Source organism: Phalangium opilio, unplaced genomic scaffold, assembly GCF_054372755.1.
Source record: "Phalangium opilio isolate 3A_F unplaced genomic scaffold, DU_Popi_V2 ptg000002l_1, whole genome shotgun sequence".
Taxonomy (NCBI): Eukaryota; Metazoa; Arthropoda; class Arachnida; order Opiliones; family Phalangiidae; genus Phalangium; species Phalangium opilio.
In genome coordinates, this window is record NW_028324144.1 from 157,195 (window position 1) to 184,891 (window position 27,697).

The 27,697-nt window shown below is 40.5% G+C and overlaps 5 protein-coding genes across 7 annotated transcripts in view; 2 read left to right on the forward strand and 3 right to left on the reverse strand.

Annotated features, from left to right (window-relative positions):
* Positions 1-33: 33 nt before the first annotated feature.
* On the reverse strand, positions 34-1,069 carry LOC149718069 (uncharacterized). 2 transcript variants are annotated; one of them, XM_089867196.1, is made up of 2 exons: positions 652-1,069; positions 34-567 (listed from the first exon to the last, which is right to left on the reverse strand). In XM_089867196.1, the coding sequence occupies exons 1-2, from the start codon at positions 1,067-1,069 to the stop codon at positions 104-106; spliced, it is 882 nt and encodes a 293-aa protein (XP_089723322.1). In that variant the 3' UTR covers positions 34-103. The 2 variants fall into 2 exon arrangements, with proteins under 2 accessions (XP_089723322.1, XP_089723318.1); XM_089867192.1 differs by having other exon boundaries at positions 634-1,069.
* Positions 1,070-1,091: 22 nt separating this feature from the next.
* Dsk (Drosulfakinin) lies at positions 1,092-1,892 on the reverse strand. Its single transcript, XM_089867199.1, has 2 exons — positions 1,646-1,892; positions 1,092-1,520 (listed from the first exon to the last, which is right to left on the reverse strand). The coding sequence occupies exons 1-2, from the start codon at positions 1,890-1,892 to the stop codon at positions 1,276-1,278; spliced, it is 492 nt and encodes a 163-aa protein (XP_089723325.1). The 3' UTR covers positions 1,092-1,275.
* LOC149718071 (motile sperm domain-containing protein 2-like) overlaps positions 1,783-27,697 on the forward strand; it is a 51,183-nt gene continuing 25,268 nt past the window's right edge. Inside the window, exons 1-2 of the mRNA XM_089866711.1 lie at positions 1,783-1,924; positions 4,416-4,854. The gene's annotated coding sequence lies outside the window, so the exon portion shown is untranslated. The remainder of the gene's footprint in view (positions 1,925-4,415; positions 4,855-27,697) is intronic.
* Positions 15,737-21,064, forward strand: LOC149718072 (putative ammonium transporter 1). Its single transcript, XM_089866966.1, has 11 exons — positions 15,737-16,159; positions 17,905-17,994; positions 18,768-18,995; positions 19,063-19,151; positions 19,224-19,361; positions 19,421-19,657; positions 19,729-19,867; positions 19,941-20,035; positions 20,107-20,233; positions 20,303-20,467; positions 20,849-21,064. Exons 1-11 carry the CDS (start codon positions 16,048-16,050, stop codon positions 20,974-20,976), a joined length of 1,548 nt encoding a protein of 515 aa, XP_089723092.1. The 5' UTR covers positions 15,737-16,047; the 3' UTR covers positions 20,977-21,064.
* On the reverse strand, positions 20,979-25,479 carry LOC149718073 (uncharacterized). Of its 2 annotated transcripts, none has more exons than XM_089867117.1 (5): positions 24,748-25,479; positions 22,572-22,842; positions 22,328-22,503; positions 22,053-22,267; positions 20,979-21,984 (listed from the first exon to the last, which is right to left on the reverse strand). In XM_089867117.1, exons 1-5 carry the CDS (start codon positions 24,762-24,764, stop codon positions 21,260-21,262), a joined length of 1,404 nt encoding a protein of 467 aa, XP_089723243.1. In that variant the 5' UTR covers positions 24,765-25,479; the 3' UTR covers positions 20,979-21,259. The 2 variants fall into 2 exon arrangements, with proteins under 2 accessions (XP_089723243.1, XP_089723180.1); XM_089867054.1 differs by having other exon boundaries at positions 22,572-22,880; positions 24,748-25,477.

The window sequence follows — 27,697 nt, forward strand, 5'->3', positions numbered from 1 at the left end:
CGGTGATTCCGTGAACTATACGTGACCTTTAAATTTTGGCGCAAAATTTTTATGTCAAATTTCAATAAATTTTTACAAGTTTAATCGCGATAACTATCGAAATTTAAAGGTTTTTACAAATACTACGAACTATTAAGGCTAAAAATGTTAATAAGATAAACGCGAAACAACTCAAGATAATAAGATAGAATTTTGTTAATCTTGCAACACTATTATTTTCATCCGGCAAAGGCTTAGGGGTAACAGTTTCGGTAGATTTATTATTGACAACTGAAGCGGTGGAAACCTCATTGTTACGGGATATAAATGGTAAGAAATTCGCTTCATTCTTTTGTCCCATATTATCGCGGGGTAAACGATTTCTTTGGGCGTCATTATACCACGATTGTGTAAGGGAATTCGTCTTATAAGTCGAGTTTATTCTTTGCCAGGAAGGTGGAACTATCTTTAGTGGTGGTCCTAATACACCAAAATGGTTCTCGAACCACGGTGGACGATTTACAGTTGATATAACGCTGCTCTTATTCTTTCCCATAGTCATTTCGGTATTGTTTTCCATCTTTACAACTATAAATTCGGGAAAATTAGGTTAGAAGTTGATCACTCGAAGTAAACGCGTTTAGACGTTGTTACTTTGGTAATTAAATTGACCTTTCCAAATCCTCTCTCGAGTCTGTCGAAGCAAACCTTTCGGTAAAGACGCGAACTTGGCGGCCATTCTTAATCTCGAGGCCCAACTTGGCCAATCGGAAATCGAATGATCTCTTCCCCCTGGTTTTGGGGGGTCAAGTATTTTAGTGGCCTTTTGAATAATGGCCGCATTCTGAAGGGAACAAAGACGGGGTTCTTGAATAGCCAAAAGAATTGACAGAATAATCGAACTAGCTAGTGATATATTCATTATTTGGGACGGGATTCCTGAAAGAGAAGAAAACCCTTGGGAAATTGTGGTACAATCTTGAGTTTTAGGCTTAGCGCGCGTTCCCCTCGTGTTCTGGCACGTTACCGTTGCGTCATCCACGTGACCACACCCGCCAGTAAAAATTCCCTCTTGTCCAATTTCAAACATTTCAACAAAGAGAAAAGAAATATTTCAAAAAAGGAAATTTAGTATTTATTTATTTCATCTATACATATTGAGGCGATTGTAACATTCGGACGATTCGAGTTTTTATTTATGTTGAAATTTGGCGGCATATAAAATGTTTTTTCTTTCTTTTCAGATTCAGAAGGAAGTGGCGCCCTTTGGGGGTCAGGGGGGTCATTTGGGGGAGTTCACTTTCCGAACCTCATGTGTCCGTAGTCGTCGAATTTCTTCAACTTAATTACTGTCGGTTCGTTTCTTCCGAATCTCATGTGACCATAATCGTCAAATCGTTTATCGTGATAATTGGTTCCGCTTCCGCTTATCGTCCTGGTCGAGACGCTTCCGGCGGTCAAAAGGTCCTCGTCGTCGAAGTCCGTTAAACCAATGTCCACCGGAATACTATCGTCCTCGTCGTCGCTGTGAAGATCCGTCACTAAAAAGGTAAGAAGAAACGGGCCTTGGTTTAATTACGAGGGTAAAAAGGTAAGAAGAAACGTAGATAAACGGGCCCTGGTTTATTTACGAGGGAAAGCGGGTTCAAAGTTAAGCCTATTTGACCTTTAAAGGGTCGATTCTTCCCATTGGATGGCGAGACATGACCTCCAACCCCGCCACCACCGCCACCTGGATACTCGGATTTTGATTCGCCGTTAGCTCCTCCTCCTCCCCGATTTCGGGACGTGACGTATTGTAGTATCATCCTGGCGATCTGCTGAAGGTCAGCGTGACGCATGACGGGAAGACCCGAGGAACTGACCAAAGCTTCGGAGACGATGACCATCACCAGCATGAATGGAGCTTTCATTTTCCCTGCCAATCTGACAACGGAAACTCCTGGTAAGTACTAAGTTATTCATTTATTAATGCGCGCTACAACATGAAAGTTAAGCCTCGGTCAATCAAATCTAGAAATGGCAGCTCGTTGCCTTTAACAGTATTAGAGTCTATGGCCAGATAATATCGAATGCCATTAGCATTTTTCAAAGGAGAAAGAACATTTTCAGGGGGGGGGGGGAACAGGTTTATGGTCTGTAACCTTTCTGACCCCGGGCCCCGCGCCGGTCTTGTAAGCCTATTTAAAGCTTCCCCTGTAAGAAAAACAAAAATTTGAATAAGGATTGTTTATTTTGAGTGAAGGAGGGGTTCGTTAAGCCTTGGCGCCCAAAAACGTTCATCGAAGTTCTAAGTTCTCAAAATGGGGAAGTTTTTCGTTCCACGTTATCAAATATTTGTACACGGTTTTTGAAAGTTCGGTTTCTCTTTGATTTTGAGTTTGAGAAACACGCGATGTAGCCCAAATATAAACAGAGCTCCCTCCCGTGCACCAACTTCCAGAGTTAAGTTTGACCGGGGTGACCGTGTATTAGGGTTAGGCCTAAGGTAAGGGGCAAAATTGCCAGCGCCAAATCACTTAAGAAATTTCCATAAAAAACTCTGTTCGGCAGTTTTCTCAAAAATAGGATGATATTATTTTTAGGAAACTTCCGTATCTCGATCGTCACAAATTGAATCCTTGTTGAATTTTTCAGTTCAAATTTATTTTCGATAAGATCAAAAAGATGTTACGCAGGGTTCATACAAACCTGGAAAACAGGGAAATAAGTAGTTGACAAAAACCTCAGGGAAATTTAGAATTTTTAGTAAAGTTCAGGGAAATCAGAGTCAAACAGGGGCGGAGTAATTAAGCGAAACGTGAAACAAACAACCCCCTCCATAGGAATAGCATTAGACCCAACTTTGGAGGCTCATATCTCTGGATCTACTAGAGATAAGGGGATGTCCTTTGAGTATGTTATAGTCCAATTTGTCCCCCATCCTACTATACCAAAGGTTTGGGGTTGCGTCAAACAGGGGCCGAGAAATTAAGCGAAATATTCAAAAACATGCCATAAAAATAGCGTCACACCCAACTTTAGAGTCTCGTAACTCTGGTTCTAATAGACATAGGGGGATGTCCTCTGAGTATGTTATAGTCCAATTTGTCCCCCATCCAACCATACCAAGAACATAGGGCTACGACAAACAGGGGCCGAGATATTAAGCAAAATGTTCGTCAACGTATGGTATCTTCTCACCTTTATTTGCTATGTTACTTATGATTTTAGCACTGAACTTTGTAGGCTCATAACTCTCGTTCTATTAGAGATACGGGGATCTCCTTTGGATATGTTATAGTACTCTTTGCTCCCCATACAAGGATACTTTAAACTTGAGGCTACCTCAATATCGTCGTCAACTTATTTTTTGTCTCACTTATTGTTAGGAGGTTACTTTTGATTTTTGAAAATAAACTTTGCAGGCCTATAACTCTGGTTCTACTAGAGATACGGGGATGTCCTTTGAGTATGTTATAGTCCAATTTGTCCCCCATCCAACCATACTAAAAACGTGGGGCTGCGTCAAACAGGGGCCGAGTAATTATGCTAAACGTGAACAAACAACCCCTCCATAGGAATAGCATTAGACCCAACTTTGGAGGCTCATATCTCTGGATCTACTAGAGATAAGGGGATGTCCTTATAGTATGCCATAGTCATATTTGCCCCCTCCCTTCCTTTGTTAACCTCTGCTCCATAGGATACTCCATATAGGGGAAAAACGTGGAGATCTCAGGGAAATTTGTTTTCCAAGAGTTGTATGAACCCTGAATTGTTGGTTAAATGCTTTTTCTAAATATTTATAGAGTCATTTCTCCCCAGTTTTATTTATGAGCGGATAAAATTCGTCTTCCATTGCGATGTTTGAAAATAATTAGACCCACCGCCTCTCGTTATTTCTCTTCGAAAGGGTTATTTATTTATTTCTCCTTTTTTGAAGGGATAGGGTAATGGCAGCCCTCTGCCTTCGACTGTATTAATCTCTATGGGGAAATAACACGGGGTGCCATTAGTCTATAGTTGGGAGTAGGTTATCTCCTTAAATTGTCACACAGTCAGTCCGCGGTCAGAAAATAGAACGACGCTCCGAATTAAACAGGGTGCCTTCATTTCAATATTACGAGTCTTTTCCAGGGTTCGTACAAACCTGGGAAAACTTAGGGAAATAAATAGTTGACAAAAACACGGGGATTTTTAGTGAATTTCAGGGAAAGAGGGTGTGGTAAGTTTGCACCGAAGGGGTCAAGGGGTTGCCTTAGCTGGAGAAAAACTACTACTCCCGGCGTTATTACTCCTTATACGGGGGGGGGGGGGAAACCCGGGGAAATCGGTTTTCCAGATGTTGTACGAACCCTGAATATGCGACTTGACTTTTTAGTTCAATGTAATATTATTCTGATCTTTAGTTAAAATCGAGGAATTTATTTTAAATTTCGGGTCGTTTTTCTTAGCTTTATGACGTCACGATGGGCGTAAGAATGACGCGTGTCCGTCAGCGTGGGGTCAAGATTTAGACGGTCTTGCGCGCGACCGAGGATCACGGGAACCTTACCAAACTGTCAACTGTGACTTTTGTGACGCGTTTATACGTTTGTACTTGACGCGAATTACAGCCGGGGTTATCTACTACGAGTTCAAGGTCATGGGATATCGTGAGCTTTCTTTTGTGAACTCGTCAAAATGCGTCAATCGTTTTAACAAACTGTTAATAAAGAAATAGACACTTTTAAGTCGCGTCGCGTCACGGGTTAATTTTTAAAAGCCAACGTGTTTAGCTTTGTGAACTTTTCGCGTCATAGCAGATAACATCGCGTGTTTTTGTGTGCGCGTGTGTGTGACTGTGTGACATTTTTCACACTCCATCACTTTGGATTATATCGTCCTTAAAATGTAAGTACCCATTTTATTATTATTATTATTGTGTTTTTTCTGGGTTTTTTTTGTGGCTGGCTATGTTACGTCCCTGCTTCGCTTTTTGCGTTATAATTGGTTATTGATGACGTCAGACATGGAAGCCCCGCCTATGATAAATGTAGTATAGATTGTACAGCGTGGATGGATATAAGTCGGGAAAACTTGTAAAACTTGAATAGGTCAGGGGTTTCATCTTGTTTTATATCAAAGTACGCGTCGAATACCACGCTGAATACGGGTCAAGGTATGACCGTGAAGTACCGGGGCTCTGCGGGTAAACTCGTCCTTAAAATGGACACAGGGATATTGACCAAATTTGGTCAGGGATAAGCTGAAAATATCAGGGATTTTCAATATAAAAATATTTTCCGAACCCTGCCGTAGAATAACGGGACTGACTTGAACAAGATGATCTCGTAACTGTTACTGGACAAAGAGGGGGGAATTTTGTTTTATCGAAGGTGTAAATAATTGGAAGCCATTTTTAGGTGGGGGTGTTGTTTAGGGGGGTGGGGGACTGTTATTTTGTTTATCAGCGTAACTTGTTAGCGTATTTGAAGTTTCCGCCTGCGTTCGTTTATTAATAATTAAATAAGGTGGTTCCGGTTGGGGTTTATTTTTGGGGCGTGGCCCCTGCACTCGATTCCCTTAAGAATTCGCGCGACGAAAAGGTCGCCGCACATTAATCAGCCCCCCCATTATTTAGTGCTGACCATCGAAAAGGAAAGGAATGAGAAAATACTGGCCTTTCCCACAAATTCCTTATTCAAGCCGAAATTTGCATTACCAATTTTACAACTTCTTAACTCTTTTAATAATAGACTCTAGGCTCTAGAGAGAGACGCTTCGAAAGTTTTGAGGGTTCAATAGGTTAGCTTAGAGTGGTAGCTCGTAAAGGTCCGAAACACTTTGTTTTCGTAAGTTTGCCAGCAGACATATTTCATCGTTTCCCCCGTAACTTCGGCTCATTTTGGGCATGGTTGTTTTAACCCAAAATCACATGGTCATTTGGTATCCATTCCGCGTATTATAGTGGTAATTTCTAATTGCCGAAGCACCCCTAATTGCTGCATATTAATTGCAACGAGGCAATCCCCTTTAGAATTAACATCCGCTAGGGACTCTTTGGATCCACCGATTGTAAATGGAACCAACCTTATTTCAAGCTCTCGTTTTTTGAAGACAATTCAATGTAAAGACAATTAGACTCCGGAATTACAGCTTTCACCAATTGGTATGACGCGGCAATCATGCAAGCTAGGGGGGGGGGGGCTCGAGGAATTCATTTTTAGATCAATTAACTAATAATAACTCTGACAATTTAAGATAACAATACGCCCCGAGGATATTCGATGGATAAGATTCCCTAAAATTTGGGGAAACCCTTTTTAAGACCATAGTGTCCTCTACACAAAGATATAACCTACTACGGAATACTTTGGCGTTAACGTAACAATTTTGAAACTTTTGCTAGGAATTAGAGGAATTAAAGAGAGGGGTACAAAGTTGCGAAATCTTCTTACCTAGAGTTTAGAAGCGAGTGGCGCTCGGTTTATGTGATATCAACTTTTCCAGATGGTCCCGCGGGGTCGCGTTTAGTTTTGGGCGACTTTGTACTTGGGTTTATAGTTGTGTTTGGCGGGAGAGTTTGCAGGCGGACGTGGTTCGTCAATGGGACCACTTTGACGGAATGGTCCGGCGGCAATTCCTCCTTAAGAACTCTTTTATTTTATGATAGCGGGTATCCTTCTTTCCTCAACTCTCATTTGTCCGGCCAAAGTTTCGTTTCCCTGGAAACGCTCGTTTCCCGCGGCTTCCCATTGGTTAACTTCTTCCGGGACGGTATACCGCCCACTGGCTACCGTTCCCTGACCCCCCTGCCCACCCCATTATACACTCAAACTATAAGGAAAAGCAGCAACAAACAAAAGAATCTGGCCCCAAAGAAACGGAACGTTCCGATTTAGTAGGGCGCGTTCAGAGTTGCCAGTTGGGCGGTTTCCCGCCCAAATTGGGCTTGTTTTTGGTCTATGTAGCGGGAAAAAAATGGTTGGGCGGAAGGCGGTTTTTTGGGCTGGTTTTTTGGGCTGGTATTTTGGTAAGGTTTCTGCCGGTCTCGGTCTGCGAGTCGGCGGTTACGGGTAAGCGCAGTGATTCAGTGAAGGGAGGAGGGGTTCGGCCGGCCACTCGGAACTCGTGAGATTCATTCTGTTCTGTGCCACTTTAGCTACCTTCCCCCATTCATCTAACACGCAGTGCCTCTAGGCCCTAGGCTCCTAGCCCCTAGTAGCGGACTGGATTGAAAACTCTAGGCGGGAAATTCGCGAATGGTAGACTGGCATTTTAAAAACGGGGAGCGCTACAATTATAAAATTAAAAAAAAATTATAAAATGCATTTTTAGCATTAGAGGGTTTACGAAGTTAATTTAGGGATTCTACTAGTCGAAATGTCTAAAATCTAATAAAAAATGAACACATTTTTAAGCTAAGAGATATTTGAAAAATGAAAACGAAGTTAATACCGTATTCTCTGGACAGTGTATCAGGGAAACTACTGTAACTAAACAAGTTTATGATATTACTGTCTATTAAATATGTTTATATTGTAAGTTAATAACCTGGCTTATTGTTAAAAAGACTTTCTTTATTGGGCGGAAATTGGGCGGTTTTTTGCAAAAACAAAATTTTTGTTTGGGCGGTAATTTGGGCTGCTTTCCGCTTGGGTTGGGCGGGATCTGCAAAACTTATCTGGCAACTCTGGGCGCGTTTCTCCACAAAAATGATGAGAAATGTTTCCTTTATTCGCGATTATGATATCTTGGACTCTCAAATTGATTCATTTCTTTCACGAATATCGATGTTTGCACGCGGCACGCGTCAGGCAAGGGTCTCGGCTCGCCTAAAAATTACAACTATCATCTTTACAGCGGCCTTATCATTTAATACGTGCATGACAAATATCATCGAAAATCACTCTGGCTGACAAAAGCTAGAAGAGTAGACGGCTAAGAATTTAAATCTGAAAATGCCAAGTTTTCTTTTTGGGGACGGTTATGTTTAATATCGTGTTTATTGAAAATTATTCGCGTGGCAATGCTGGGCCTATAGTTTGTTGGCTAACTGCAGTTTTACCAGGAAAGAACTCTGTCACTGAGGTATTTGGTGCGGTGCGCGGCGCCATATAAAGGCTGCTCATTCAGCTGCTTAGACTAGCTCGGCTAATCGTTTTTCCCGGAATCTCTATTGGGGGTTTCGCTCTTTTATGGATGGACGACACGCTGGTGGGACCATTGGACCCCAACCTTTAGCTTTAGCTTTAGCTTGACCACGACAAACAAATAAACGTTTGTAGAAATTTTGTCCTATTCATAAAACAGATCGCGTACCCTTTTTGTACACTGTCGCGGTAACCCTAGCTTTATTGACTACATATTGACTAAATTTCCAGGATTTTTCAATCCATCCCTGAGATAAATTAGAATGAACCAATGGAGGGTTTAGTACGGATTGCGAGCGCCAGAAGTGTAACTTATAAATCCCGTTTTAATAAAAATTAATTATGGATAAAAAATATGTTGACGCCAACATATTTGCCATTTGGAGTGAACAAACCCTCGGAGAATTTAAAAATGTCCAAAAATATGTTTAATTATCTTCTATTTTAGTTGCTAAAGGGTTGAGGGGAGGGCGAAACTCGGGCCAGAATAATGGTTTTGATTAAAATGAAGACATTTACGCACTAGTCAGTGAGTTTAGTATTCGGCCAATGCACCCCCGAAGTTTTAATAATTACCCCTTTTGGCCCCCCTCCCCTCTCCAACCCTTTTAGGCCGAAATTTCGACACTAAAATCGCATTTGCTTAATGCGCCAATGTTTTGCCGGCCGCCAAATCTGGAGGAGACCACGTGTCTAGCTGCTATGGCCTGTTCCCCTGGACAATAGCCCGCGCGACGATGAGTTTTGATCAAATGAGAAATGGTTCTTTTGTTTTTGGTTTCGCTGACATTATTGTAATATATACGGCGTTTCATTCATCGGGAGGTCGGACACTTTCCTTTTCTCCAGCCATTTATCATTTTGGGACAGTATCCTATCCAAAGCTTACTCCTTAAATTTTGAATGAGTCTAGCAGGGTTCATACAAACCTGGAAAACCGGGAAAAATCAGGGAAATAAATAGTTGATAAAAACCTCAGGAAAATTTGCATCAAACAGGGGCCGAGTAATTAAGCAAAACGTAAACAAACAACCCCCTCCATAGGAATAGCATTAGACTAAACTTTGCAGGCTCGTAACTCTGGTTCTACTAGAGATACGGGGATATCCTTTGAGTATGTTATAGTGCAATTTCCCCCCATCCAACCATACTATAAACTTAGGGCTACGACAAACAGGGGCCGAGAAATTAAGCAAAACGTTCGTCAACTTTGGTATCGTCTCACTTATTGTTATTATGTTACTTATGATTTTTGCACTAAACTTTGGAGGCTCATAACTCTCGTTCTATTAGAGATACGGGGATCTCCTTTGAATATGTTATAGTCCTTTTTGCTCCCCATACAAGGATACTTTAAACTTGAGGCTACCTCAATATCGTCGTCAACTTATTTTTTGTCTCACTTATTGTTAGGAGGTTACTTTTGATTTTTGAAAATAAACTTTGCTGGCTCGTAACTCTGTTTCTACTGGAGATACGGGGATGTCCTTTGGATATGTTATAGTCCAATTTGTCCCCCATCCAACCATACTAAAAACGTGGGGCTGCGTCAAACAGGGGCCGAGTAATTAAGCAAAACATAAACAAACAACCCCCTCCATAGGAATAGCATTACACTAAACTTTGGAGGCTCCTAACTCTGGTTCTACTGGAGATACGGGGATGTCCTTTGATTATGTTATAGTCATATTTGCCCCCCCCCCTTCCTTGGTTAACCTTTGCACCATAGGATACTCCATCAAAGAGGGTAGAAAGAGGGGGAGTAGAAGGCTTGGCTGGAGTGTTCTCGCTTTGAAAGTTTACTTCTAAGCTTCCGGTGTGCGCGCGCATCTTTCTCTGCCCTCTTATTGGTTGAAATACGGTGAACCGGATATTAGAAGGAAAATATAACAAATAAATAAAAAAGAAAAGCGAGAACACCCAAAATGCCTTGCCAAAGTCGCTAGCTTCAACTCCCCCTCTTTCTACCCTCTTTGACTCCATATACGGGGGAAAAACCTGGAAAATGCAGGGAAGTATATGGGGAAAAACCTCATGGAAATCTGTGGCAAATTTGTATTCCAAGAGTTGTATGAACCCTGGAGACTCTAGTAGTCTAAGGTCTTTGAGAGCATTGGAAAGTATTAAAACAGTTTGAGGACAGTCGCCATTTTCAACTTCCTTGTAATAGTAATGTCGTGTTCCCCTTATTGTGGCCATTTCTGGGGAACGATACGTATCTATCCGAATCCTTCTTGTCTCCCCCGAGAGTATCTTGCCTTTTAATTAAGTCCGACAAACTCATTTGCAATATGCATAATACTTCAAAATCAGCCCGAGTTTGCCTCGCGCTCTAATTAAAGCGTGTGTGGACAATTATCCCGGGTAATTAATGCAAATTTCTATTGTAAAGTATGTCCTTGAACCAAAAATATATTCAAATTTAGGACCAAACACTTCAAATCGATAACAAACAAATGCCCCCGTCCAGTTAACTTCAGTTTTATTCATTTTTATGTTAAATATTAAACGTTATTATAGTTAATACGATTTAATACTTTTAGTTAGTCCGATTAATTTTACCCCCAGAATTCTGGTTAATTAACTTGAGGGCTAGATATTTTAAATGATCCTCGCTAATTTCAAAGGTTTTCTTTTCATTTTGTTCCGTTTGGGCTTTGTAAACTAACGTTAACTCTATGGCCCCTGTACAATGTTTTCCCCGCAACGTAACGTGATTACGGGCAAAGACAACATTCAGGCTGAAACGGGGCCACGTTAACTCTATGGCCCCTGTAGAAATGTTGTTCCCGCTTTACACCGGTGTTCGGAGGAAAAGCTGCCCATCAGGGGCAAATAAAAATAATTTTTTTTTTAATTTAAAATAAATAAATAAATAACTATTTCAATCTTAATTTATTATAAATAATTAAGCAATGTTGTTGTATTTTTATTTTTAAATTTGATCCTAATTGATTACGTCGGTAATTAAAAGATTAAAATAGTTCCTATAATACGGGTATGGGAAAATAGGTTACGAAAGAGGTTATAATATCTTGTTTTGGCGATTGAAGATTGACGGTGAAATGAATTTCTTTTGTGCCCCATTGATGTTACCGCCAACAAAAGATGCTGCTGCTCCTTCAATCTATTGAGCCTGTGACGAAACCCTCCCCCTCCCTCATAGCTATAGCCTACTCGACCTGACCTGAATTGATTTGATCTCCATTTTTATTAGGAATAAGCTATGATCTAGGCTATGCAGAATTATACTTAATAATGCCGCAATTTCAATATTCATATTAGAATGGAATTCATTCGTTATTGACGGTGAATATATATGAAAAGACTCAAACCCTGACCCCCGCCCCCCACGTTTTGACCTTCTGGATTCAGATGAGAAAAACAAATTTCTTTTTTCAATTTAAAAGAAACATTTTAATTAAAATAATGTAGGCATTTCTCGAAAAGGTAATTAAACCGGGATCCAAAAATAAAATTTTTTTTCCAAAGATTTGAATATAGGCTTACACACTTTCTCTGGACGTATATATTTGTTAAACAATTGGACAAGTACTCGCGTAATGACCGTAAGTGGCCGCTGGTCAATCTAGTTGGACTTAGCTATATATACTTCTCGTTAGGTTCCCCCCTCGGAGAAACCAGGCATGGTATTCAATTCATCCCATATGGAAAGTTCCCTTCTTTAAGATTCTATTTTTAGACGGTACCAATGCCTTTCTTCGTGGATGTTTCCGAGTGATACGCGAATTACTTACTTACCGAATAAGTCTTTTGGGCGCGAATTAGTCTCTAACGAAGCTTGACGTTATCGCCACCGCGCAGTCACGTGATCGTGTAGCCAACCAACTTGTTATTCCCCAAGCCAACCTTAAGAAGGCAATAAGGAGGGAAGGGAGCCAACTCGGGGTCTGTCCTACTTATTGTTATTAGGTTACTGCGTGGCGCTCGGACACTGTCCGCGGCCGTCTCCTCCTCAGAGACAAAACAAGGAAAATTGTAAGAATATATTTATACTGAAGATTGGCTGTTAAGGCCATGCACTCTTAAATACTTCAGTTAGTTGTCCACTCGACCTTTGTTTAAAAGAGAAACACGTATGGTGTTAGTCTCTCTTTGGGGACGAAGTGTTGACCGCCGTGTCTAGGCTTCAAAGGGGACGGAAAAAGGCGTGGCCAGGAAATTCAATTAAGATTAGCCTTAACTAACTCGTAGTATATCAAGGTCACACGAAAATAATAATTAAATAATTTCAAAGTGACGACTAGCTGCGATTAAACTTAAGAGTAGCCTTGGGATTACGAGTTCGGCTGACCAGAACAAAAAAGACTTTTTTGCCGGTCCTCTTAGTAATTCTAAAGTCCCTGGTTATAGACAACTAGCTCGTAGCTGGGTCCCTCGTGGAGGTCCCCCCAAAAACGCGGGAAATTGAATTGGGGTTCTTAATTTCCCGCCGTTTACGTGTTATGGTAGCTATATTATTTGAGGTTTGTAAGGGAGGGGGGATACAACGACAAACTTGTAGTTTTAATTCAAATTATTCTAATTAAATGGGCAGCGTATTAAAGATGGCGGGTTGTCGATATTCGACTAGATTATCGTGACAACGAATGACATTAGCGATGGCGTGTGTGTGAGCGGCAACCTCGGGAATCGTCAGGCGTGAAATACACTGATAAATTAGCTTCCGAAGCGCCTGCAACCTTGAGCCTTTCAACCGAAAAAATAAAATAATCACCGCAATTGTCCCTCGTTATCTCTCTCCTGTTTCATACTTTGTAGTTTATGTAGTAATAATAAGAAAGTGTATCTAAGCTCGAAATTCCTCAAAATCATACGAAAAGGAGCCGCATTCTAAATTTTAAGGAGAGAACTTTCTGTGTTGAAGTTTATAGTTATGTTCGTACCCATAATCAAGTTCGCCAATTCAGAATAAGGGGGGAAAAACCCGGGTCTTATCGAAATGATAATACGCGACTATTATTATAGAACTCTAGTAACCTAATATCAATAACTATGGTTGTTGATTCATTCATTGCCTCGCCTCGCTACTCAATTTCTTCTACCAAAACCTTCTTTTAGAAATGAGGCTTCAATCCCATACTTACTTACCGTTGTTATATTACCTTGGCTGGCCATCACGGATATCATTTAGATATACCTACTGGGCCTAGTCTACTCTTTGTTCGTTTAATAATAGGTATCTCTTTCGTAATATTTTATTCGCTATTATGAAAACGTTTTACTATTCATCTTCCTAATTACGGGCTATGGTCAAATGTCCTGTCAGAATAAATGATATTTTTGCTGACATTTCTGGTCGCCATTTCCCAAGATGTCCGCGCGCGTCGCTTCTCGCCATCCACCTGAAACCTCGTGACAATTAATTTAATTAAAGCATCTAATTGTTTTATTTTGTCTTTGTCACTACACGCGCTCCGAGTTCCAAGGTTTTATTATAATTATTATTTTCAATTTGTTTGGGATGTTTCGATTTAATCCGTGAATCCCAAATTAATTTATATATTAATTTCATCACGCGCTCCTAAATATGGAACACCGATGAAATTTGCCAATCTCATTTCCACATTAATTCCATTATTAGACTCGCCTCGTACATTTAAGCTATACAGAAGAGCGCTCGTCCTCGATACCGAATTACAATCTATAAAGAAACAGAAAAATTAATAATTATTTTAATCTATTCCGTTCGACAAAAGTAGATTCGTTTTTGAAGTTATTACACGCCGCTTCTGATTGGTCTGATTGACTTAATACTGTTAAATGGCTAGCAGGGTTCGTACGGAACGTGGATAAGTCAGGGATACGGAATAGTTGAAAAAGTCGAGGATTAAAAACATTTTCCTAAAAAGTCAGGGATATGTCAGGGATTTCGTTTGGCATATCAAACCATGCTTCGAGGAATGCTTAATATGAGCCAGGTGTGATGAAGTGGGCTCTGGTAAACACCTTAAAATGGTCCCAGGGATATTGCTAAAATTTGGTCAGGGATATCCTGGAAAAGTCAGGGATTTTCAATGTAAAAATTTCGTAAGAACCCTGGCTAGTGTGACTAATTTGCGACCGTTTTATAGCGGGTAATCCGGGCCATTTTGAAAATGGGTGCCAATTGAAGGAGGATTTTAAAATTAACTTAAAAGTCGGGGAATTAATTGTCACGGTGCGGTGCTGGTACTAGTCATTTTTAGACACCATGACGTAATCTGTGGCAGTTTAGGGCGTCGTGGTAAGAAAGGCGTTGTATAGTATACATTCCTTGTGACTTTGTGCCTTTTTACGCTTACAGCAGCACAATGACTTAACAAGTGTATCGATGAAAAGATCTTTGAGTGTGCATCAATTTTCAACGAATGAAAAAGTGGAAACGTATAATTGCGACTAGGTTTTATTTAATATAAAGAAAGGCGTCGCGTCCCTATTTCATCTAGGGCGAGGTCCCTCTCTCGGGTTCTGAATTTGTTTTAGCCCCGATCGAGTCTCGATTGACAATGCTTTTACCGCGCATATACTTGTCACTTTTCATCAAATAAAAGTGTTTACTTAAGATCTTCTACCCACCTTTTTACCCAACTTAAACTATTTGCAACTCCCTCTCCTCTCCTCTCTTCAGAGAGAATGTATGAAGAGGAGTGGAAGCTTATAAGCTCCAGAAGGCGGTCGACTCTCTTTAGTTTTCTTAATTTAGTCATTGATTTTCAGGGGTCAAACCATGGTCAAAATGACCGCGTTGTCCACTATTCATAATTGAGTCTTCTTAGCTTAGATAAGGTATTTAAACGATTCAGGGTTAACAAAACAAGGGGATAATAAAAACGAGTAATTATTGACTAACTTTCGATGTCCGTCTCTATATTTTCTCTTCTTTTTCGGTATTCGCGGAAATTCATCGCGAAATTTCGTAAGTGTTTGGGCGGACGCGGGCCGAACCCGATTGCGCCAATTTTTGTAACTCTTTACCTACTTTTATGAAATAACAAGTTCTTCTTTTTAAAAATTAGAATGGGAATTTTTAATTTCTATTTTATTTTTAAGACTCGTAAGATTTGAGAGGGAAATTTCGGATGAACTACACCCAAAGCGGAAATTTCCAAAGAGGCAATCCCCGTTTGCGAGCTTGCCTCGATCTCTAGGGAAAAACGGGAAATTTCAAAATAAAATTTCCAGAAAATTTCACCTTTCTTTGGTAATTTCTGCAGTACCGGTTCGTGGTCGTGACAAATAAAACTGTAGTCGTAGAATTGTCAAATGAAAAATTCGCTATCATAATTCTGTGGAACGACGGGTCCGCTTTGAAGTTGGCCTGCACCGCCATTAAACAAACGAGTTGACAATTACTGCGATTCAACGATTAAATCGTCTCGTTTTAAATGAAAATAGTAATTTTAAACGTAACTTTTATAGAAATAATATTTAATTTGGGGGGCGAGGACATCCGGGAAATTGTAAAAGCAAAATTACTATTAATTTAAATGATGTTAGGGTCGATTACGAAATTCGGATTATACGTTGAAGCCCCCCATATTTTCATTTATTTATTTATTTATTTATTTATTTATTTATTTATTTAACAAACAAAGCGACAAAGGAAAGAATGAACGGGAGGGGAGGGGGTGGTTTGACCTTCGTAGATATGACGATTACAGGCGTTGATTTTGATTTAGTCCGTATTATACCTCTGTGGTTCTGGTGTGTTCTTTCGAATGTAGCTATTTCATTTTTCATCCTCCGCTGCGAACCCGTTCGTTCCCCGGACGGAGAGAAGTAAGGTGTGTAGCGCTTACTTACCTGTAGAGTTTTGTCTCATCGTAACGCGCCTTGCTTTTATAACTCGTCGTCGGCAATCATTTGCGTGAGAAACGGCCGCGCAAGAAGATTCAGACCCGATTCCAGGGGATTAATTTAATTTAATTTAAGAGATTATTACTTAATTATGTCGGTCAGTAACTTGACCGCTAGTCTCGATGAAATGAAGGAGAAATTCGATACTTTGTCCACCAATATGGACGTTATGTTTTTGTTATTCGCCGCTGATATTGTCATCTGTAAGTTTTAATTACATTTTATTATTTATTTATTTGTTGGAGTAGACTAGGATCTATTTTAAATATTGGTTAGCGACCAAGGGATGGTCAAATAGGGTCAAAAAGGGCCCAAAAAGTCATGGAATTTGAGCCTTTAACTCTTTAATTATAATTAATAAATTAATCGTGGTATTAGTTAATTAATATGTAGTATATATATTAATTAAATACCAATTAGATTTACAGCAATCGAGTCTTTATTTTTAATTAAAATTAAAATACAGTTGTGTGTTTTATTTTTAATAAAAAAACTGACTAATAGGACTCCTTTGAACGCACCAGTACCACGAACCATACGTATATTTTATTAAATCTAACGTTTACATCAGCAGTTGTTAGGTTTAGGTAAAATGTACGTTTGTTACGTTTCAAATGATGATGTAGGCTCGGGTTTCCCCCGCGCTATAACTTATTAACTTTGACGCCCCCGCGCCCTTCAAGTTTATAGTCGAATCGGGGGAAGATGAACAATTGTTTATCGATTGAATAATTATCATTCCTCAATTTATTCGGGGCTGATTAACGATTAATGCATTTGTTAGAGAATAAACAGACAGGATTTGAAAGATAAATGATCCCAATTAGTATAGCCGAGAGATGAGATCCCAAAAGGAATACCATCCCATTCCAGACCCATATCTCGACCGCACTAATGAGAATTTAACCATTTCTCCCGATGAATATTCGTCAAAATGTTTCTACCTCGTGTGTATACATTAACAATTACCTTACGAAAGATCTCTATAAATTTTACTAGAGATCATAAGTTTATAAGATATGTACCTTCCATAAGTATGACACTTCGTAATGCTACCGAGCTAGTTCGAGAAGGAGAACGACAATTAAGCGAGAATTCAATTGAAGTCCTAAGTACACTCGGTGGTGGTTAATTAATTTTGCATGCAGGACCAAGTTCCATCTAGGTCCTATTTAGTCTGTGCATTACTAAGCCCAAATTTGACAGCAGCGCCACACTCACCAGGCCTCCCTCGCTTAACCCCGAATCTATGGCCTTTGACCTCACTCACTTCAAAATTACTAGCTCCAGTTTCTAAGTTACCAGACATTACAAACTTATGGAAGGAACATATCACTTATGAGCTTATGATGGATGTAAATTGATTCACGAGGAGGGGATTGCATTCTCACGAAACTAGATTCATTCTCCAAACGTACGTCATTATTTTCCGTTCATTTCTTGAACTGCAGCATGAGAAAAAGGGTTAAAAAGACGATTTGGGAAAAAAGGATGGCCCCGTTGGCTGTTTACACCCTACAATCTTTTTATGTCCGGGTTTTTTGACAGGGGGGCCCCCGAGGCTCTGCGTGCTTTTTCAAATAATAAAAATATACATTAATGTTGCCAGTGACTTAAAGTAATGCTATGTAATTGCATTACCTGGATAGTCGAAAAATTAAAATTACCGGAAATTTTGGTTGGTTCTATTTGATAATAACATTACAATATATAATTAGCTTATCAACGGATTACCATTGAGTAGATTTATGGCGGACGTTTGTCGGTTCTAATCAAAAGAATGCCTTATTAGGAAAACGTAATTAGCGCTTGATAAGAAGAACTATAATTTCATTGTAATAAATCGGCCCCTAATCTCCCCCACTTGCCTTTGAATAAACAATGAAATACTGGTGCGTTGAAAGCGTCATTTACTATATGTAGACTTTAAGCGACGTTATTTTAACAGTTCTGCAAGCTGGGTTCGCCTTTTTGGAAGCCGGAGTGGTCAGGAGCAAAAATGCCTCCAATATCTTAATGCAAAATATGATGGATTTATGTACGTTGTTCTAATTACATACCTCTCGTATAAGCCATAGTTGAAAAGATTAAACCTAACTTCAACTGTGGAATTTTGACAAATTCAACCTAACCTAACCTAACCTAACCTAAGCTTACCCCTTGATGGGTTCGATTTACTGTCATCATATCCCCCAAACCAAAGACTCTACAAATTGTAAATATGAATAAGAGCTGATTGTTTCGGTAATCTCCAGTCGACGTCATGATCAGGCGGTTTTCTTTAGCTATATTGTTCAATTTGTAGCTACATTCTAAAAGCGCTTAAATAATCCGTGACACGTTGAGCGTGTCCTCGATGTATGCGCGCTCGAGTGTGATGTGAAGTATCTTCAAATGTAGGTAGAATTTTGTATATTACGCGTAACGTAGTTTGACCTTGAGGGAAGAATAGAATTTCCCCGGTAAAATTAAAAACACAACTGCCATCAGGTAAATTACAGTTGAAAACCGAGGGGGTGCTCACGCTTTCCACTTTGACAGACTGGTATTGGCTTCAAATTTTGTAATAGTTTGCCAGTGAGTGCCTCCTCGCTAAAAACCCTCCCACGCGCTAAACAAACTGTACTTACGTATACGAGGAACAATTGCAAACTGATTGACGATCTTGTTTTGAGTCACAGTTTGAGTTAAGCGATAAATAAGACTGGCATAATTCCTACAGTAGGCCTATATCCTATAAAAGGTTTTCTCGTAAGACTGTACTCTTGGCTGGTAATGATATAATTCCTCGGTGGATGTTTGACTTTGTAGTCATATCGGGGATCGCCTTTTGGGTCTTCGGTTACGCTTTCGCCTTTGGAGAAGGCAACTCGTTCATTGGTTGGACGAAATTCGCCAGTTCCGGTATGTCCAACGTCGAGTTGGCTCATTGGTTCTTTCAGTATACCTTCGCGGCCACAGCGGCCACCATTATTAACGGGGGCGTGGCCGAAAGATGCAATTTTATCGCCTACACTATTTACAGTTTCTTCATATCCGGTATTTTTAGTCCTCTTGACCTTCAAAAAGCTATAGGACGGAACTAACTATTCTAAATTGGTGGTAGGTTTTCTATATCCGGTTCTGGTCCATTGGGCCTGGACCGAACAAGGGTGGTTAGCGCGAGGCAGTGGTGACGACTCATATCATTTCGTGGTACGTACCCCTGAACTCGCACCGAACACCGACATGTCCTATTAAATCGGTGAATTTAATTTGACAACGCAGGACTTTGCCGGTAGCGGGATTGTCCATCTTTGCGGGGGAGTTTGTTCTTTCGTTGGCTCGGCCGTTTTGGGTCCCAGGATAGGTCGCTTCGACCCTGATACCGGTAAACCCAATGATATCAAGTACCATTCCTTACCGGTAAGGACGTGTATTTACCGAGTCTCGATGAATTTGGGGTTAATAATTGTATACTTCAGTTCGCCGCTTTGGGTGGTTTCATTCTAATTTTCGGCATCATCTCCTTCAACGGAGGATCTCAAGGTCATATATCGGCAGCGGGTGACGGGGGTGTCGTTGCTGTTACCATAACCAATACGATTATAGCGGGTTGTTTCGGCGCGGTCACCACCATGGTTCTTCATAAGAGCGGCGTCTTTGGGACGCCAAAACAGTGGAGTTTCTTATATTCTCTTAACGGGAGTCTTCTAGCCATGGTACGTCATGTCCTGGCTCTTTTACAGTACTTACTAGATTGATTGAGGGGTTGGTTCGATTACTTCCAAAGATCTCTACTTGCGCCGGCGTTGACAGTTTCTACCCTTGGGGTGCCGCCGTCATCGGGATTGTTGCCGCCCCATTCTTCTTTCTCTTACGATACCTAATGTTGAAATTGAAAGTCGATGACCCGTTGGACGCCGCCCCTGGTATGACCCCTAGCTCAACCCCCTCCCAAAAGAGGTCTCTTTCAAGTTCTTTTCCGTATCTATTACGTTTCAGTTCACGTTGGAGGCGGATTGTGGGGTTTGATCGCAGCGGTCATTTTCTCTCGGGACAAAGGCCTTATTTACAGTACGGGAGAGGCCAGAGGATATGTACGACCCTATTGAATGATTCCTTAAATCAAACTTGTACTTAATATAATATTTAATTTTGGAACGCCAAGTGGATCCTTTGGAACGTAATTGGAATGGTGTCCATCATTGCCTGGTCAGCGGGTCTCTCGCTGGTTCTATTTTTGACCATGAAATATTTCGGTATCTTCCGAACGTCCCCCCAAACGGAAATTAAAGGTTGACTTCCGTTTTTAGCTGATTAAAACAACACCCAATTACTTATTGAGAAGGCGTTATTATTATTAGGTTTGGATTATTGTAAGCACGGTGAGCCGGCTTACCCGGCTTCCGCTTGGGAAGAAGAACAGTATGGTAATGGCGGTAATGGTAACGCTTACTCAAACGGCGCTTACGTCAACAGTGAATCCAGTGTTCCTAGCGTTGATGGGGGCGGAGCCATGCTCGGATTAGGTACCACCATGCTTTTTTTTTCAGACAGTAACGTTTAATTGAAACGGAGGGTCCACACATTCGCTATTTGGCGAGTGGCGAGCCATTATTTCCAGAGTATCTTAATTCCGTGGAAATGCTCTATAGAGCTATCTCAGTTGTGACGTCAGTGCCTAGGTAAAACATCACAGGCTTAGCTTTGACAGTGAGCGGCCATTTTTGGTACCGTTTTGGTTCTATGGGCAACGTCACACTAAGGCTTCTGGGATAGCTCTATAATTCGTCTCCGCCTTGGCTCATAGGCTTTTTATTTATTATACTCGTTACTCGGCGAATAGCGAATTCGTGGACTGCGGTTTGGTCAAATTATATTTAAATCATTTGGATGATAATAATAATAAGGAATCCATCCGTTAATGGTGAACGGTGTCCGTCGTCCGGAGGACATATTCAGGACGGAGGAGGCCTTCAACAGAGGCCAGTTCCCTCGTAAGCCACCACCACCCGCGGCACCAATCACTCAATTTTGATATTTTAAAATAATTTTTATAAACTTTTAAAAGACAACACCGAAATATTGTCATTGTACAAATCATCTTTTATAAAAATGTGTTATGTTATAAAAATAATATCTTAACTCTTTAACACCACGCCTACTAGGTACTCTACTCTCCGGGTTATGACGTCATGTACGTACGTAACAATTATTATATTACAAGTACGCGTCTATAATTAAAATATAGTTGGGATAAAGTCATGGTCTACTCTGCGTTAAAATAGGGGTAATGGTACGGTACTTGAAAGGTTAGTGTCTTATCTCTCGTTTCTTACGCGATGCAAATTTCTGGCGATGTTATCCGTTTTGGGCAATTTGAAAGTGGCGTCGCAAAACTCGTAAAAGATCCCGTAAGAATTGGCGTTCTCAACTTTCATTTCGTACATGACGACTTGGTCGGTGTACTTGGGTTTGCACAGGATGTAAGCGGTCAAGCACAAAGTGCCCACCACTAGACCGCCGAATAAAACGGCCAAACACGCGTAGTCCGCCACGCTCAGTTCTTCCCGGTAATTATCAAGCATCTTCCGGCCGAAGTACCAAGTCAGGAAGGCCGCCACGTTCTCCAGGCCGCAAATTAGAATGAAGATAAAGGGCCGTTTGCGCTCCTTCATTTGAAACATGATCGGCCAGTAGGTCAAGGAGGGCAATCCGAACATGGATAGGACCAAGAAGAAGATCGAGGTCCGTTGGCGAGCGGTTAACGGGGTCGGACTCGGTTCGTCCGGGCTGGTTTCTTCGTGGGATTGCCAGGCGAACCTCGAGATCCAAACGGTGACGCAAATGACGTGTAACGCGCATATCAAACCGATCCAATGGTGGATAACCGAGGCGGCCAGGGATAAGGCCACGAAACGGGACGCGAAGAAGAAGAACCAACCCGTCATAGAGAGGAAACCCGTAAGAATACCGTCGTCGCGACGTTTGACTGCTCGGACCGTGGCTATCAAGGCCAGAACCGAAGCGATAGATTCGCCAATTACTAAAGAAAGTTAATATGGTTTTTTATTGAATGTTCCCAGTTGCCTGTCCCAAAAATATTGAACTTACGCGGTTGTTGACTCTTTATTTTGTCAACGGCGGTCAAAGTTAAAATAAATATGTAAAGTTGAAGAACCAATTGCAAGAAACCGGCGTAAAATTCCTCGAAGAACTCCAAGACACTGGCTTGACGGTTTAGCGTCTCGACGTGGTCACCTTCCTCGTGGGTTGGCCTCCTTGACGCGCAGATCCTCTGGGAGGTAAAGTGCAATACATCGGCGCGACTAAAATACAAATAATTCTTAATTCTGGGGCTCGAACCCCAAGAAGGGTTCCTCTCTTACCCTTTTATTTGCCACGGAATTAGTAACACCCCGTTAATCATGCCGGTAAACCAATCGGCACACTCCGAACCTCGTTCGCTTTTGGCGAACTTTCTCCCGAGTACAAAGACGACGTAGAGAAGCGTCGGACTGGCCAAGGCCGCGATCGACAAGATCATGTACTTGGTACTACCTTCCTATAAATATATATATGCGACCTGAGTTGACATTTTGTAGGTGAGGGGTCAGGGGTTACTTTACTTACGGTATAATAGGTATGGACTGCCGAAGAGTCTTGAAATAACTTGTGGATGTAAATGGCGAATTTGACCAATGAAGTGGCGAAGAGATAGGGGAAGCTAATGGTTCCCGGGCAACATTTGGGTACGACGGCCATCTCGTCAACTTCCTCTTCTGTCTTACTCCCGTTGGGGTCCAAGTTGTTTCTGGTACCGTTTTCCTCTTCTCTCTCCCTTTCCGTTTCATCTTGGGGTTGGCTCACGTTTCCAGCAGTCGGTGTCGAGTTAGTGACGGTGCTGAGGGGTAAAAGTCCACGCATTTCAGACTCCCATCGCTAAATTAACGTGACACCGACAATTAGCCCTCGGCTTAAACCATTATTCCGGTTTCCCACCACCTCCACCTCCCCCTCTCTCTCTCTCGCTCTCTCTCTCTCTCCCCTCTCTCTCTTGATCGCTACATCTTCAAATCGCGTCTTGTACTTTGACCCCGTTATAAATTTGCGCCGTTATTCGGAAGACCATAAGTTTATAAGTGATATGTTCCTTCCATAAGTATGACGACACTACCTGTATACTTCGTAATGCTACTGAGAGACTTACAGTACTCGAGATAACTAGTTCGAGAAGGAGAACGACAATTAAGCGAGTCAATTGAAGTCCCAAGTACACTCGGTGGTGGTTAATTAATTTTGCATGCAGGACCAAGTTCCATCTAGGTCCTATCAGGAGCAGATGACAAAGGAGTCTCGGACGCTAGCTTCCATAATGTAGAGGGCAATGGGATCCGCGAACGTCACGGTTATTAACCAAAATCATTACGCCAGTGCCCCCTCTCGTAGGAAATTTGAGCTTTATTTTCCAACCAATAGCGTGGCTGCAAAGTCTCGAAAGGAGATCTGGGAAATCGCGTCTGGAGCCTCTCTTTAAAAATACGTATCGTCTGCTTATAATTAGCCTAGGCTTAACGAGTATTAGAGTTAAAAATGGATTTCAACGGCTTTTTAATCTTTTTTTTAGACTAAAATTGATAATGAAAAGCCCAGCGAGTAACGTATGTACACTATTAAAAAACTAAAATGTGTTTCAGTGCCAATTTTTTCTTAATTTCGTCTTGAATTAAATGATAGCTACAAGAGGTTGGGAAAAGAAATCACTCACGATCTTTTAAAACCCAAAAAGTAAGAGACAGTGATTTCGTTTCCAACCTCTTGTAGCAGTCAATTAATTCAAAAACATACGGAATATTTTGGCCCTAAAACACATATATAACATTGTGTTTCGGCATCTTTTAAAACCTTGCTTTATAATTTGAAAACCCGAGCACAATCATTCCAGTGGGCACAAATTGTTAATTAAGCCTTGGCTTACCTGGGTTTCTCTGCTAGTTTGGACTTAATTTACTATTTAGTAGGTTTAAAGTCACAAAATGTAGGCCTAGTCTTATCTTTTATCTTAATACCAACGGTTACAGCTGTTTGAATAAAGTATAATTATATTGTGTATATTTATGTCGCGATCGGATAAGACGAACCTCAGTAGCCACCGTTAGTCCGTTATTACAAAACAAATTCCCAGCAGACTTTGGTGCCAGATATAATCCACCAAAAGCATCGTCTGCTATAATGTCTGATAGCGCGTCTATGGCAAACGATACCGCTACAGCTGTGACGTACGCGGGTGCCATTGCCCTCTATATTGTGGAAGCTAGCGTCCGAGACTCCTTTGTCATCTGCTCCTGGTCCTATTTAGTCTGTGCATTACTAAGCCCAAATTTGACAGCAGCGCCCCACTCACCAGGCCTCCCTCGCTTTACCCTGAATCTATGACCTACCTCACTCACTTCAAAATTACAACAAGCTGCAGTTTCTAAGTTACTAGACATTACAAACTTACGGAAGGAACATATCACTTATGAACTCATGGTATTACGATATGACAGAAATTTTACTGGTTTTCTATTGACGAAGGTCTTTAATTTGATTCTATCTCACGACCTCTTTATCCTGTGACGTAAAAATCTATTAACTTTCGCTTAATTAATTATATATAGTTTAAATTTAATTCTAGACGACAAAAACGGAGCCAACATTTACGCGGGGGGTCACCTAAGGTCAAACTTACCAGTATAATCTATTATATTTTGATTATATTAATTACGATTAGGCTTAACGAGAGATGAAAGATGAAGATGATACTTACGATTGTTTCATTTTCATTGGATTTTGTTCCCATCACTCGAGCGCGAAGAATTGAGGTCGAATTCAATTCAAATGCACACCCTCCCCCAACCTGTTTCCAACTTTTGTTACGCTTTTAAATATCATACGTATTTACACTATAGTTTCATTTTACACTCGCTTAAATCGTCCTGTGAACTTTGACCCTAACCTATAGGTTTCGGTTACATTATACTGTTCTATGTCTCGATGTCTGGCTAAGCCTAAAAGTCATCATCACACTCTAAGGCCTCTCCCTCCAGTAGTAAAGTTAATAGTGTTTGAATTTGCAAAGGGGGTTAAACGGATGATAGTGTAGCCCACGTATATTTAATGTACTTAATCTATTCCCCCCATTCTCGCATTCCTCTACATGTCGGTCGTCGGTCGGTGGGTGTAAATGTCTCTTGACTCTATTGTTAAAGGCTGGGAGACCATCTTCTATCTCTTTTCGTTGTCTCGGGTTATATTGTACGGGTGTATACGATATATGGCTATGGCTGGCCGGATACCGGTTGATAGAAAATTCAGCCTCTTCCTTTTAACATAAACTATGACGTCATTTATTAAAACCCCTACGCTTTTTTTATCGAACTCAAAACTCGTTTCGTTTCGACGTGGTGAAGTCAGTTTTTTAGCCCACTGCATGGAGAGTGAGTCATTCAAATTCTTAGTTTGAAATTTGAATAAAATGACTTAACGTAACTAGCGCCAAATTTTTATAATTATTATTTGTTTTTATTATTATTTTTTTAATACTCCATTTAATTATTTTATAATCCTTTTAAACCTTAATAAAATTCTCCCGCAACGTTAAATCATCCATAAATAAAATTAATTTAAAATTTGTTTAAAACTAGGAATTTAACTCTATGGTGATTAAATAGATGGCGCCACAGTCTTGACTAAAAACGTTTATTGGCGGGAAAACAAAGAAAAACTAGATACTAGATGGCGCCATAGTCTTGACTTAAAAAAATAAATTGGCGGGAAAACAAAGAAAAACTAGTGGAGGGAAGACATACTAGATGGCGCCAATAGTCTCTCTTGACTAGAAAATAAATTGGCGGGAAAACAAAGAAAAACTAGATTGGAGGGAAAACATACTAGATGGCGCCATAGTCTTGATCGTTTGCCGGGAAAATATTGAAATATTTTTTTTCTCTCTCTTTTTTTGCGGGAAAAGTGCACGTGTCTTTAGCGTCTGCCTTGAAAAGTGCACGTGGTCAATGATTGATGATAAATACTTGGAATGTCAAAGCGGGGCGCTTCGGGAGGTTTTAAATTTCCCTTCTTCGTCTAGTTTGTACTTTGGAGCTCTCTCGTTTCATAATTATAAATATGCTTTTCACTTCCCGTATTATTATTGGCAAATGCATAGGCCTATAATATTACAAAACCGGAATTTTATTTACACTTAAATTACAATTTGAATATTAGTCATAATTAATAGCTAGTGGGGGGGATAAAAACGGTTCATCCGAGTGATGAATATTCAACTTTGTTTGGTCGTGCCCTTGGAGTGTTGGCCAACGGGGAAAATTATACGCAATTATAATATCCGTAGATAAGGTTATAATTTAAAGAAATGCATCATACCTTCAACCGCCTTAGAATCTAACCGAAGATAACGCTATTTAATCTAATTATTTAGGGTGAATCAATTAAACCATTTTTTTAGATCGGAAAAATTAAAATTCACGGTTCACCATGGAGGACTAAAAATGAAAGCGTCACGTCATGGCTAAGTTTCAAAGTTAAACTCGAGTCCCGCGGGCGTTTGGCGTTAATGAAAGTTTTGTAATTCTGATTGATGTTGTTGCGAAACCGGTTAGGGTTAACGCGATCCCCGGAGTTCAATGTATTGCTAACGAGTCTGATTGATTGACGGACGGCTTGAAATTAATAATACGGGATACATTTCCGCAGAATGTACATTAAGCCCGTTCAAGAACCCAAACAATCCAGAGGCTACAAAATAATAGGCCTATTGCGTTGCGTCGCACCTGGAAACAGCAGCCAGTCGATTTTGGGGGAATTTTAAAATTGTCATAAATGTTGGGAAATTTCACATTTGTCCTTTTTAGACATTCTGACTTTTCTAGATACGAAACAAATGCGCGCGCCCGATTAAAATTGGGTCTGGGAAAAGCGGCCAAGGAATTATGAAACGAGAGATGACTGGCAACCCTGTAATTAATCATTTTTTGGAATGTAAATTCACTGACATTTGAGACCAACCAAACAATCTTAAAAATTTACATTTCCGATTGTAAATAATTCTCGAATCATTTTACAATCTTGTTTTAACGAAGGATCTTCAATCGGGCTTTGTTTAAAAACACACCTTGAAATAATTTTTGTAATATTTTTTATCAGAGTCATTCGTAATCAGTCTAGTACTGACATTAGGCATTAAATTATTAGTGATTCTTTATGCGTTGGAGGCTTGAGAAGCGCCATTTCTGTATTCTCTTACTCTAATCTGGCTTCTTCAACGCGTCATAGTTTTCTATGACGTAGAGAGATATAACGGCAATTATTAATCAACTTCCATAGATAAGAATGAATTAAGAAAAACATTCCAGGGTATTTTTATAATATTTTAAAACCTTGAAAATACTAGAATAATCTTGATATAAGTTATCAATTTTACGAATATCAAGTAGCGTTGCCTCGGAATCGGAATAATTTTAGCTAGCTATCAGCTCAATTCGAAATTAGATCTTTCTAGGTCAGAAGCCACTCTCGTAAAGCGGTAGAAATCTTCAGAAACTTAACTTTTACGCGTCAAAGACGTTCTGCTGTACACTTTCATTTTCAATACATAGTTTACAGACTTGGAAGATGCGTACCATTTACGCGAGCAAGGAGGCCTAACTTTAGAGCGAGTCAGGCCTCCTTGCTTGCGTAAATGGTACGCATCCTCCTAG

What these genes read in the sequence shown, in the direction of transcription:
- LOC149718069 (XM_089867192.1), bottom strand. Translation starts at nt 1,069, where the DNA reads ATGTTTGAAATTGGACAAGAGGGAATTTTTACTGGCGGGTGTGGTCAC. An exon ending in AGGTCAATTTAATTACCAAA is followed by an intron (nt 568 to 633) that starts GTAACAACGTCT and finishes CCGAATTTATAG; the next exon opens with TTGTAAAGATGGAAAACAAT.
- Dsk (XM_089867199.1), bottom strand. Translation starts at nt 1,892, where the DNA reads ATGAAAGCTCCATTCATGCTGGTGATGGTCATCGTCTCCGAAGCTTTG. An exon ending in GAAGAATCGACCCTTTAAAG is followed by an intron (nt 1,521 to 1,645) that starts GTCAAATAGGCT and finishes TTACCTTTTTAG; the next exon opens with TGACGGATCTTCACAGCGAC.
- LOC149718072 (XM_089866966.1), top strand. Translation starts at nt 16,048, where the DNA reads ATGTCGGTCAGTAACTTGACCGCTAGTCTCGATGAAATGAAGGAGAAA. An exon ending in GCAAAATATGATGGATTTAT is followed by an intron (nt 17,995 to 18,767) that starts GTACGTTGTTCT and finishes TTGACTTTGTAG; the next exon opens with TCATATCGGGGATCGCCTTT. An exon ending in CCCGTTGGACGCCGCCCCTG is followed by an intron (nt 19,868 to 19,940) that starts GTATGACCCCTA and finishes ATTACGTTTCAG; the next exon opens with TTCACGTTGGAGGCGGATTG.
- LOC149718073 (XM_089867054.1), bottom strand. Translation starts at nt 24,780, where the DNA reads ATGGGAACAAAATCCAATGAAAATGAAACAATC. An exon ending in CCAATGAAAATGAAACAATC is followed by an intron (nt 22,881 to 24,747) that starts GTAAGTATCATC and finishes ACGTTAATTTAG; the next exon opens with CGATGGGAGTCTGAAATGCG. An exon ending in AATAAAGAGTCAACAACCGC is followed by an intron (nt 21,985 to 22,052) that starts GTAAGTTCAATA and finishes AACTTTCTTTAG; the next exon opens with TAATTGGCGAATCTATCGCT.